The sequence below is a fragment of the Felis catus genome, chromosome B2 (genome assembly GCF_018350175.1).
Source record: "Felis catus isolate Fca126 chromosome B2, F.catus_Fca126_mat1.0, whole genome shotgun sequence".
Classification (NCBI taxonomy): Eukaryota; Metazoa; Chordata; class Mammalia; order Carnivora; family Felidae; genus Felis; species Felis catus.
Genome location: NC_058372.1, coordinates 33,625,498 through 33,638,308, shown reverse-complemented (window position 1 = coordinate 33,638,308; position 12,811 = coordinate 33,625,498). Strand labels below are relative to the sequence as shown.

Genomic DNA, 12,811 nt, shown 5'->3' with positions numbered 1-12,811 from the left:
AAGGTCTACAGTCAGGGACCCTGCCTCTTGGGATGCAGACTTGCAAAGAGCTCTCCCCACAGAACCGTTTCTGGGAGCAGAGTTGAGGGAGACCGAGTTTAGAAAGAAGGCACATGACAGTCGGCTGACTTTCTGGATGTCTGAGTCACTTCATTCAGCTCTTCGCTGGGATACGGGGCTACGCACTGTTTAGCACTCCAGCAGGGCCCACGGGAGACCAGAGAGGCGCGTCTCCGTCTCCGCCGAGCTGCACCCCGCCCCCGAGGAGGCCTGCGGGCACTTACCAGGAAGCGGACATCGTCAAAGCCATTCAGAAGCAACTTGCTCTCATACTGCTGCAGCCCAACCGCCTCCAGCCACTCCCCGACGCTCTGCTCCAGCGTCCGCGAACCTGACGAGAGAGGAATCGGCAGACGCTTGAAAAGGGAAAACCCATTAAGGCGGTAGCAGCGGCACTCAGAGGAAGACAGATGGCACTGCCACATCATGGTCATTACCATAAAGCAGCCAGACTATGTACTAGAGACCAGAGAGCAGAGGACCCGCAGCTCCTCTTCCGGGTGCAGGCCGAGGGCAGGTGGGCCCGGGCCGCACACCCACCCACCCCCTCAAGTCTGAGCTCCTCCAGGGCTGCGGTGGCACATGCACGGTCTCCGCCCACAGGTCAGCGTTCACACTGAGGTATTTCAGGAAGTCTGTTCCCACGGGCACTAGAGGGGCTGGGGGCTCCTCTCATCCATGCAACTTCTGGAGCCCCTGCGGGGCCGTGGGCGAGGGACAAGTCCTGTGACCTTGCAGCACAAACCGGTCAGGAGAGAGCACGCGTCTTCATGCAGCTGAGGGGCACAGGCACACAGCGAGGGCTCCGGGAGGGAAGCAGCGGCGGCTGTTCACGGGGACCCAGCACATGCAACACAAGCAGCACAGAACCCGGCAGGGGGAGAAAAGAGACTTTTACTTGTTTTCCCCCAGCAGTCCCGGAATAAGCAAACCATGGCCACTGGCCCTTTGTGCTCAGAGGCTCAAGGCAGAGGGGGGCGAGTGCCGCGCACGGGCCGGGGCCCGGGGCTGGGGCTCAGGCGTGGCCCTGCTGTGACGGCGACATCGCGCTCCCCCGGGCTGCACGGCCAGCGGGGCCAGGGGCCCAGTCCACAGCTAGACTCTGGCGGCCGGCGAGCGGGGCGTCTCCCGCGCCAGGGTGCTGTCTGAAGTGCTGCCTTCCCGGGCCGGGCTCTTTTGCCGGGGCTGGGCATTCATCTTCCTCTTCTGATAGTGGCTGTTCCTGTGACTCGCCTGCCTGCTCAGGTGGAAAGCAGGCAGGCAGATCCAGTTCTTGGCTAAAGACGACAAAACCCGACCCGATGAAAGAAAGGGAAAAGGGAAGCGGTCCTCTGTCAGCTGAGCTGTGACGGCTTAAGTCTATTCACATTCGGCGCTGTGCTCTCTCTGGCTGAGTGATACAGACAGCAACGGTCTTCCCAGGGTCTCTGGATCCTGATGTTCTCCTCTGAGGGCCGGCAGGGAAGGGACGACATGTATCTGCTCTGCTCCTCGGCCGGACAGGGGGGCGGGGCGGGGAGGAACAGAGTTCAGCCCTCCCTGCCGACCTGAGCGCCTAGCCCCCACCTACTTCTCTGGTTCTCATGGGCAAGAACAGATGATAAAAGAAGGAAAAAAGGGAAAGGGAGGAAAAAGAAGAACCAACTACAAAGACATCACCTCCAGAGAACTCTTGACACGGTGAAAGTCATTCTCTTGTTCTCGGCACTTTCTGCCCTTCAAGGCAGGCCAAGGCCAACTGGCTTGGTTATCTGGGAGCCCCCGGTGACCCACTGTCCTAGGCTCCCCCTCCTCTGTCCTCTGCAGAGCAGCTGGTGGTCAGGGACCCGGTGGCCTCCCGATGCACGCTGCAGCAGCACTCCAAGACGCTGGGTCCCCTGCCCTTGACTGGGGCTGTCTGCTCCAGGGAACCTAGGCGGCGGGCTCTTGTATGCTCACGAAGTCAAGTGTCCCTGGCTGCTGATTCATTCCTGCTTGTAATCCCCCAGCCGGGCAGCTGTGGTCCTGCCTGCTGCCGGTGGATGTGTGCGCTCACAGAACCGCAGCAGAGTGCTTTGTCTGGAGGCTCCTGGGCTCCACGCTGCCTGCTGCCGGCCCCACAGCCCTCGCTCGCTCTCATAATGTCTGGCCCTCCCCTTCTCCCCTCCCCACCCTCCTCCCTTCCACGCTCAGGAAAATACATCAGGGAGCGGACATCGGAGCAGAAGCTGCTGCTGCCGCCGCTGAGGGAGAAGGACACAGCAGCACAAGCATCACAGCAAAATGACAGGCTCCCCAGCATCTCCTGTCGGCCAACACACATGCGTCTGAAAGACGGAGACGGGGAAACCCTACCTGCAGCTCGAGGGGCTGGAAACAGCTTATTAAGGAGAGAGAAGGCACATGCCTATAGTTTTGGCCAACAGTGTCTCGGACAGCCAGAGAAGGGGACAGAGGAATGACACCGCCCTGAGGGCACAGCCCACAGGTTAAGCGACCCCCTGCTCACCATGTAAGAAAGACCGTGCCTCTCTGCCAAGAGAATAAGCCATGGGGTGTCACAAAAACAGGTGACCAAATAAAGACATTATACCTAATATTCCTCAGGTGAGCAAGCGCACTCAGCAACTCGGGGAGGGACTTCTCCTAGGACCTGCCGGAGGAGCCCCCGGAGAGAAGCGCCAGGCCCAGAGCAGGCCCCTCGCTATCTAGAGGAGGAGGGTACGGGAGGGGAGGCACCAAGGAAAAGGGGGAGCCGGGACCAAACCCCAAGTACAGCCGTGAAGACAGAAGAGGTCACATGTAGAGACAAAGACCCAGGGACCACATGTCACCCTCTAAACATGCTGGGGGACACCGATAGCTCAGCAGGCTGTAGACGGTCCTGGCAAAGAAAGGGCTGTGTGTACAGGGAGATCAGGCCCCAGAAGGAGCCTGCACTGAATGGCTATTCAACAGCTAAAGCGGCTGGCTTTAGCAGAAGAAAGCAAATGATCTCTTGCGCTCCACAGACAGGCTTTTGTGGAAAGCAGCCAGAGTGGCCGGGGCCAGTGGGAAGGCTTCCCCTCCCTGGACTCCTCAGAGTGGAATGAGTTGTGAAACCTGTCTGTTGGGGATTCGGGTAACTAGCTCCAGTGCTGGCAGCTCAGGGTTCTAAGGCTCAAGACGAGAGTAAGACTCCAGTTCCATACTGGGTCTCGTCCTATAGAACACGATCCTCTGTGAAACCAGTCACGCTGAGCAATCCTGTGCTTAGTTAACAGCTGCCTGCTGGAAGACCTGCTCCTCCTCCCAGGCTGGCAACCCCAGAGCCCAAGTCTCTCCTAGATCCAGAAACCTAAGGACAATCTGAACCCTGCACCTGACTATTCAAAACAAGCAAGAATTCTGCTCTGGCCTGAGCTGAAGGCTGGTGCTCCCTGAGGTCCTGGGGAAAGCCCCGTCCTGACCTGTCAGATAGAAGACAGAGCCCATGGGCAGACCTGAGTCTACTTTCCCCATGCTTCATGGCCCGGCAGCAGTGCAGACACAGTAGGCTGGGGACTCTGCAGCATGAGTGGGGGCACCCTCTGTTCAGGTGGCTGTTCTCGTGTGCCCACCCTAGACGGTCCTACGCCGCTGTATGGAAGATGGTTCAACTCAGCGGTGCTAAAACAGGACTGTGTGTTGGGACCCGGTGACCTAGGGGGGAAGCCAGGCCAACTTTCACCACTCACACAGGTTCGTGGGGGTAAGAACTAGTGGGTGGGACCACCAGGGCCAGGAAAGAGCTCAGTGTCATCACTTCCAAAGAGAAGGGCTCTTGCAGAAATGCGTTTTCCAAAGGTGCTGCCACATCTCCTGATTTATCAAAGTTAAGATACTGACCCAAACTCTCAAGCACGTGCATTCCTTGGACATAGAGGGGTACAGGCAAGCAGAAAGCTGCTTCAACTGAACGGACTGCTATCGATCCCAGTCCTGGCTGTCCCCCAAGCACGGTTTTGGAAAACGGTAATGGTGTTGTCTCAGTACTGAACATCTACTCCCAACAAAGGCTTGACTCTTGATGAAGGCTGCACACGACAACAGAGAGGGAGGCTGTCTGTCTGTTCTCCAGCACGTGGAGACAGAGCCACAAACGCTGAGTCAGAAGAGCCACCCCTGCAGACCCCAGCGTAATCCAAGACTGATGACGACGATGGGCCACACCCAGCTGGGCCCTCTCTTGCTAGAAGCCAGGGAAACAAGGCTGCTGGAAGGAGGTGGCTCTGGGAACCCAATTGGAGACATGGTGGAGGGAGACAAGCAGATGCACCTCCTCCCTAGGTTTTTTGATGCGGGTAAGTAATTATTTCATGGACAAAAAAAGAGCCTATCTACCATTTACCTCTTTTGCTCAAGTATTTGTATACATTAGTCATTCCCAACAAACCTATGAGGTAGGTACTATTATCCAAAGGTAGATAGGGAACTGGGGCTCAGAGAGATTAAGGGACTTGCCAAAGACCCTCATACATCCAGAAGCCGAATTTGAACGTGGGGCTGAGGCTCCAGAGCCCATGCAACTTTCACAAGCACCACAGCCTCAGCAGCAACCTTCCCCCAGTGTGCACACTTGTCCCCACCCATCTGACTCCCTGATAGGGCCAGAGGAACCACAAGTGTCACCTGGGCTAAGAGGCCAGTCCTGCATGCAGCCTCCTGAGTGAGCGAGGAAGCCCTTCCCTCCAGCTGGAGAGGCATTTCCTCAGGGATGGTGAGAGGCCAGGCCTCACTGAACTGACTCGGCCCGGGTGCTCTGGTGGCAGAGGGAGGTCTGCAGGTGCTTGGGGGATGGGGCGTGAGACTTGCTCTAGCTAACAGGTACCTTTAGAAATGTCCCCTCACCTAAGAAAGTAATACAACCACAGGTCTGTTATCAAGGAAAACAGCTCAGATATGGCCTCTCTAGCTCCCTGCTTCCAACAAAGGAAATCAAGGCTGACCGCACCCCTAGGGCTTTGAAAAGAAAAGAATGCCCAGAGTAGCAGTGACCCAGGATAAAAACGAGTGACTAAGCAAATGGAAAAATGCAGAGACAGACACAAGGAGGGACAGCAAAGCCAACCCCTCCAGGTGATGCAGGCTAACAGTCTGAGACCACCGAGCCAACCCAACGCTCTGCCACTGCCATGGAGCAGCCGAACGAGAGCTACTTTCTCACGAGGGGTAAGTGCCAGAGTTGCCTGGGAAAGTGGACAGACCGAAGCCAAAGTGCACTCCAGCTTAAACCAATCGGAGAAAACCTACATTTACAAAAATACTTCTGGACAAGTGACAACTGTTAACTTAAAAAAAACCTTCTCAATAGGTGGCCTAAAATGCAATTTCCCCTCCAGTGTGTAAGAAGAGCCCTCTCCCTACAATAACAGCTAGATGGGCCATACAGATACGTGTCTGAATTGCAGGAGCATGACGCGGGCAGAGGCTGACCTCTCTCACCCACCAAATGTCTGTCTTCTGTGCCAGAGGAAAAACCTGGGCCAGAAAGGAGCCAGAGGTCTGTGTTCCACGGGAAAGCGGCTGCTTGGTACGATACCTGAGATCTTCTGTTGTTCCTGAGAAAAGTCAATCCCTTCTCCAATAGAGCTCATGATTTTCTCAATCTGAAACGGAAGAGAGAGGAACAAAAAGGAGAGGCTGTCAGGCTTCAGTTAAACATTGCCGGCTCGCTATCAGTGCACAGGGCAGGTGGTGTGTGTGGGAGTGCTCCAGGTCTCTTCCAGATGATTCCAAGGTCCAAGCGCCAACCTGCAAGGGATCAGAACTCTTTGCTGCTCATATCAAGAAAGGCCCTTCTGTGGCCACAGCCCAACAGGGACTAAAGACACGCTCCGAAAGGAGGGAGTGGGTAACAACCTGGGCTCAGCTGCTGGAAATGCCGAAAAGTCTTCCTTCCAAGGCATTTATATATCCCTCCTGCAGCACTTCCCCCAGCCCAGCAGAGACTGGACAACAGCAGGCCAGACCTGGCACATTTCACTGCTCACACCAGAATTTAAATTCCATGAGAGTAGAGACTTTGCCAGCTTGGTTCCATGTGACACCCCAAGTGCCTAGAGCAGTGCCTGGCAAGTCCTAAGCATTCAACAGATAATTGGTGCTGCCTGACTGCCAGCTCTGAGGTATGAGGACAATTTTTAGAACGGAGACAAGAAGAGAACCTCAACATAGGAACCTCTTAGAAGTCAAAGTGAGGCAGGCGTATAACTCTGATTAGAGGATCTTTTGATGCAGACATGTACCCTTCCTCTGGACCACAGCAGGGAGAGCTGGTCTCAAAGCATCCGATGTCTCCAGCATTGCCCCCTGAATGGACCACCTGTTCCAGCCATCTGGCTTTGGTCACCCTGAGCCAGAGCCAAGCCCCCCACTCCAGGAAACCTGGCCAGGGGCAAGACAGGGCAGCAAGGAGGCGGACACCTTCTCTTCCTCTCCTCCTCTTTTGGGATGCAGTGATAATGAGCTCATTCATGGCTCTTTTTCCAAAAAGAATGTTACGAGAACCTTTTGTACCAGGGCTTGGATGCTTTTTCCTCTAAGTGCAAGTAAGGAGCCTAGGTCTGACAATCAAAAACAAAATCAAAAACAAAAACAAAAACAAACCCCAAAAACACAACTCTCCGGCCAGCTTCCAGCTGGTAGACAAAGACAGCACATTTGACAGCGGGCAGAAGAGCACAGAACAAACACCACCCTTCCCTTTGCAGCCGGGAGCTGTGGCTATTTTCCTCCAGCCACAGAAAACCGCCTTTTAACACACACTGCGAACTCCATCCCTGAGCTCAGCAAAAGCCAAGGGAAACACAACACATCTGACCTGTGGGGCAAATGGAGGTGTGCCTCTGCTCACCAGCCCCACAGCCCAGAGGCAGGCACGGAAGCGGGCAGTGCCACTGCAGGTCTGCCCTGTCCCTTGAAGACAATGTCTTCCTCCTTCCCTTCCTAATGCATCATTGTCTTTGGCTTCCGCATATTTCAAGAACTGCCTCCTTCAACAGGCAGCCTGGTGCCGCGTGGGAAAGACCCACACGGACAGGCAAGCACTTTCACGCTTTCCCAGCTTCAGTGCTGACTCTACAAAAACAGGGATGGGTCTTGGGGCGCCCGGATGGCTCAGTCGGTTGAGCGCCTGACGTCGGCTCGAGTCATGATCTCACGAGTTCGCGCCCCCCGTCAGGCTCTGTGCCGATGGCTCAGAACCTGGAGCCGGCTTCCGATTCTGTGTCTCCCTCTCTTCCTGCCCCTCCCCCACTCGTGCTGTCTCTGTCTCTCAAAAACATTAAAAAACAAACATTAAACATTAAACAAAAACAAACCAGGGATGGGTCCTGCCTCCTATGAAGGGTTGTCGTGTGGATTAAAAGTAGAGCTTACGTAGAGCATCTAGCCAAAGGCCTGGCTCACAGAAGATGCCCGATAAAGGGTTCGTGTGCTTTCCACTTCCCCTCTTAGAGCTCCATTCAACCTAGTAAAAACCTAGTTAAAGTTGAAAAAAAATTTTTTACTTGTATTTTTTGACAAGTCATACATCCACATGATTCAAAGTTCAAAAGATACAAAGGTTATTCAGAGAAGTCTCCCTGTGCCGGTCTCCCAGCTGTCTGGCTCTCCTCCCAGCAGGGAACCAGTGTAACCAGTTTCTCAAGTGTGCTTCCAGATCTGTTCCAGCCACATGTAAGCAAACATACGAAGGTATTCTACCCCCCACACTGACACAGGCAGTCTATATATGCTGCTCTGCATCTTGTTTTCTCTATTTAGTAATACATCTTAGAGTTCTTCCCACAGTTCATAAGAACATTTTTTTTTCTTTTTCTTTTTAACCGATATGTCACCTTATTTATTCAACCAGTCCCCTGGTGGTCACGTATGTAGTTTCCAATCTCTTCTCATTCTCAACAGTGCCATGAAGAACACTGTTCTACACACATGTTTGCACACACGGTTCCCTCTTGAGAGTTCTTCCAGGCACAAAATCTTGAATTAGCAGCAGGGACCCCACGGGTCGTGTAATGCCAACTCCCACCCCATGTCCGATTTTGCTAAAGGCCTTCCAGAGATGGGGCGTTAGGTGATTATGATGATCACTGACTCTCCCGGTCAGTTCGCCCTATATGCAGAAAGTGCCAATTTATAACATCTGTCTTTTTACAGATTGAAATCTTTTTTCTTCCGACTTCAACCCACTGGTCTGGTTATTGCCCTAGAACACCTCCTCTTCCACAGGAAAGGCTTAGGGATATTTGGAGACAGGCCAAGCTGCTTCCCCACCCCCAGGCTGCACTAAATGACACATCAGTGCCCAGGTCCCAAAGCCTGGGCTGTCCAGATCATAGAAGCCTCCAAGCTGGGCAAAGAGCAGGCACTCCACGGATATCTGTTGATGTGCTTTTCCTTTTCCTTTTCTCTATTTACAGGAGAAAAGCAGGGTGCTCGAGATGAGAAAACTTTTCTCTGCATGGGGGGAATGAATGGGTCCTTATCCCTGGAATGGCTCCACCAGGCTATGGATCTCTCTTCCAGGCCAAAGAGGGTGTGTGTGGGAGAATCACCACTGAAAAGGCCACGAGAGTTGGAAAAAAGCATGTTTTACTTGCCATTTCGCCCCCGTGGGCTGGCTTGTGTTAAACAGGGAACCTACTGAATGAATGAAAGCCGGGGAGGGAGGGGTCCATTTACTTAAGAGCTAGCAGAGAAAAAGCTGTTTTCCCAAGGCATGCAGAGTGTCATGGGTGGAAAGAGCTGAACCGGAGGACGACCCCAAGGTAGCTCTTAATAGAAAATCAAGTCATCTACGGTACCTATTTCATGATCATCATAACCGCCTAACACCCAAAGCCACAGTTGACCTAGCCAATCAGCATCTCCTGGCCGCCCAATTCATTGGCCCTTTGCCAAAGGGCCTTTTGAAATCCGAGTGAACAGAGTTGAACACCCTGCTGCTTCTTTGCTCTGTTCCTTCCTTCCTGCTGGCCCCAGGAGTCACCCTCACACCCACTACAAAGGGCCAGGAACAGCCCACATTTCCACAGCCCACCCTCTGGCGGGGTATGCAAGGACACTCTCACAACTATTTCATTGAAACTGTACGTGTCGCTGTCCTGCGAACTGGAGTAGCTAAGTCACGCTGAGAAGATGCTAGTTTATAGAGGAACTAGGAGTACTCGGCAGGTTACTGACAGCTTACAACCCAGCACCCCTTCCTGCCTTGGCAGAAACACAGGGCTGGGAGGAACATGGCAATGAAAAGGTCCTGTTTGGGCAGAGACTGGCAGGTGTCCGCCCTGACACCATAAGCACAGAGCTGTCTGGGGCTGTGATCTTCCCCAGGGGCTGGGGAAACAGGGAGGAGCCGGATCTCCTCTTTCCCTGCCACACCCTCCATGGCCCGGAACCAGCAGAGGGAGAACATGGTCATTCCAGTCTAGACAAAGAGGAGCTGACCGAGAAAACAGACACCATTCTGATCTATCTACTTTGTGTAGTTTAACCATTTGGGCTTGAGTTAAAAAAAAAAAAAAATCTGACTAAGCTGTTTTCTCAGAAATGTTCTGCATCTCAGGGGACAGAGCAGGCAGGTGTAATGTCCTGGAAGGGCACAGTTCAATATTCTCTTTTCTATTGTTGAGGTTCAGTGACCTTTTGGGGGAGAGACGGACAATGGTCACGCTCTAATACTGCACTTCACATAAACTCTATAGGGAACTTATATTTGTGTTTGGTAAGGCCTAAGCATTATCGACATAATGGATACATGTACTTTAAAAATGCTTGGAAATATTCCATTTTCAAAATATACTCAAGGTTATTCTATTTAGACTCTCCCCTCCTGCCCCCACCAGGGATGTATAAAACATATTCTCCACGTGGCTGAAAACAAAAATAACTCAAACACTAGAGACACCGCTGCTCACATCTCCTGACATGTGCTTGTTTAGAACACAGGATTGTGTGGGGCTGAGTGGCTCAGCCGGTCGAGAGTCTGACTCTTGAGTTGGGTTCAGGTCACGATCTCACAGTCGTGAGATCAAGCCCCAAGTCAGGCTCCACGCTGGGCACAGAGCTTGCTTCAGATTCTCTCCCTCTCCCTCTGCCCCTCCCCTGCTCTCTCTCAAAAACAAAAACAAACAAACAAAAAAGAACACAGGATCATGGGTGGTGATATTCCGTATACAGATAAACAGGTCTCTATTCCCTATCACTACACCCTGGCTTTGGGGAACAAGTCAGATTACAACGGACTTTTCAACGTGTATCAGGAGTGAGGGGAGGGAGAAGACAGCTGTCGGAGACAGAAATACCTCTGTAGGAATAGGAAGTCCACCTGAGAAACCACAAGCCTGGATCCAAGGCCTGTGTGAAACCTCCCTTCCAGAAGGTGGTACAAGTTACAAGCAATGGCTATGTTCAGGGGCTCCCATTTGTAATCAAATATCAGGGGAGCAGTTATCAGTCTGGTCAACATGCCCATTAGGTGGGGCCTAACATAGAGGAAGGAGGGAAAGGGATCACCTGCTTCCTATTTTCTTTTGGTGCAAATGGGAACACGAAGGGAGACGTTTCTGCAATTCACCATTGACTGAATTTGGCTCTTGAGGTCAGACATTCCCTCCCAACCCTCTTTCTGCTGCTTGGGGAACTCTCAGTTCCCAAGGACTCTCCCACCAGTTGGAAAATACATACCAATCCCCTTGGGCCTGTACTGCCAGGGCTGGAGACCCTTTCTACCTCTCCTTCTCTGTCCCAATGCTTAATACCTGATTGGTCCAGAAACACACTCTGCTTTGTATCGTTATTTCCCTGATGAACTGTTTTTAGGAGGTGTCCCAGAGACACTACAGAGCCACTAAGGGCAAGGACTCTGTTTCATACTGTCTCTTTTAGATCTCACATGGAGCCATGCACAGGGCTGGCCCACTGGAGGCGGCCAGTGACAAACAAGAACAGCTACAATTTGTTAAATGCCCACATCGGGCTAGTCACCTCATTAATACTGTAAGAGAGGAAACGCAGCCAACACTTCTGGACCCCAGTCTGGATTCCCTGCCCCTGTTTTTATCTGTCTCCAACCTCCCTGGGTTGCGGGCACAGTAACCTCATACCCTACAACTACCAGCTGGCCCTTTCGCTCAGCAATCCTGCAGAGCCTCAACTCACTGCCAAGCAAACATATTATCTCATTTTTCAGGTGAGGGAATTGGAGCTCTGCTCCATGGGCCGACTCCCAAACTCCTCGCGGGCGGCACAGCTCTTGCTTCCGCTAAGTGCCGTTGGTGGCAGAGTCTGCTCCCCGGGGAGCTCGAGCTTCCTGCTCTGGGGTACTAAGTGGCAGACCCTCTCCCTTGCTTGGACAGTGCTCCACATTCCTAGGAGCACAGGGCTAAGGAACTGAGCCTTAAGCACCCCAAGTCTCACTGGATGCTGCACGCGTGCCATCAGGTGACTGCTGACGTGCCTCCAGCTGGGCAAGGAACCCTGAAGACTGCTGACAGCTGCACTCCCGGGCCCAGAAACCACATAAGAATTCATCACCACTTCTGTCTTCCTGCCTCTCAGCAGCAGACAGGCTCAGCCTGGAGTGGGCTTTGATTCCACGTTGGAAAAAGGGTCACTGACCAGGGTCTGGGTTATTTTTTTTCCCCCTCTCCCTCCGCCCCTGGCCTGCACAAGGCCTCAGGAAAGACAGAGATGGATTGAAGTAAATTATTTGTCCTGATTTTCTAACCTTGTCAACTGCTTTTAGGAGAGGGAGGCAGGAGAGGGTGGGGGAGGGGAGAAGAGGGCAGGGAAGGAATAAATATCTGCCAACAGACTCAGGGCCGGCCTTCCGAGGCAGAGGCTGCGGTGGCGGCTCCACTGACAATGAGTAACTTCTTTTCCACAGAGCACGCCGCTGTTGGTGGAGGCTTAATTTGTCTCATCACAGGGGGCACACAGATTGTTGCTATATTTATTGCTGCATATCCCCCCAACTTGAGTCCCCTTTGCATCGTTACCTTCCTTCTCAATCCTTCCAGGCTGGGAGACAACAGAGTGGTTCTGTTTCACAAGTGTTTTGTACTTGTGTCACCACGGGCTCCTGTTAAAGCCTGCATGTTATCTGCTCCAGGCTAGACTCTGGGGGAGGGGCGGGGGGACGCAAAGTCAAAGACGCTGTGGCCTCCAATTCATTTCCTATCCCCCCTTCCTCATTTTTTACCTTTCGCACGCCTCTTAGGTTACTGACTGGGCCTTCCCTGCCCCCCTCCCCAAAGCAGCTCCCACCCCACTTCTCCCAGCTGGCACTTTCTGACCAGGAACGTGCTCCCGATCCACCCACCAGAGATGCGCATGCCCCAGACCCGGCATCTCATCTCATCTCACAGGGAGGAAGGCCCTTACCCAGGGAGGAAGACCTTACATGCAAATAACACTGGCCAGTGACCTCCTCACCCTGGAACAGCCTACCTTCCAGGCAAATCTTTAACTCAAAGCCTCAAGAAACTGCTGAAAGAAGAAAAAAAGTTGGGAGACCTAGATTCCAATTAACTTTATTATGGCTTGCCACCTAACTCTGGGTTATGTGCCAAATACTGGCTTTAATAAGTGGGACAAGACTCTAAAAGATTAATGAGGGTTATGTATTTGGGTTCTACTCCAATTTACACAATCTCCTTTCTACCCAGGAGGAGGCTTATTTGGGGGCTGGGGCTGCGGAACGGGGAGGAAGGCACCCAACCTCAGGGAGGCTGCAGGTCTCTAAAACGCC

General features: G+C 53.0%; 1 protein-coding gene across 10 annotated transcripts in view; it reads right to left on the bottom strand.

The window, feature by feature from the left end:
• The window catches only part of ANKS1A (ankyrin repeat and sterile alpha motif domain containing 1A), a 179,342-nt gene that overhangs the window by 27,814 nt on the left and 138,717 nt on the right, over window positions 1–12,811 (bottom strand). For all 10 annotated transcript variants that reach the window (XM_045057418.1, XM_045057420.1, XM_045057419.1 and 7 more), the window contains 2 exons: window positions 5,600–5,666; window positions 285–391 (listed from right to left, as the gene is read on the bottom strand). In XM_045057418.1, coding sequence (XP_044913353.1) covers window positions 285–391; window positions 5,600–5,666 — 174 coding nt within the window. The remainder of the gene's footprint in view (window positions 1–284; window positions 392–5,599; window positions 5,667–12,811) is intronic.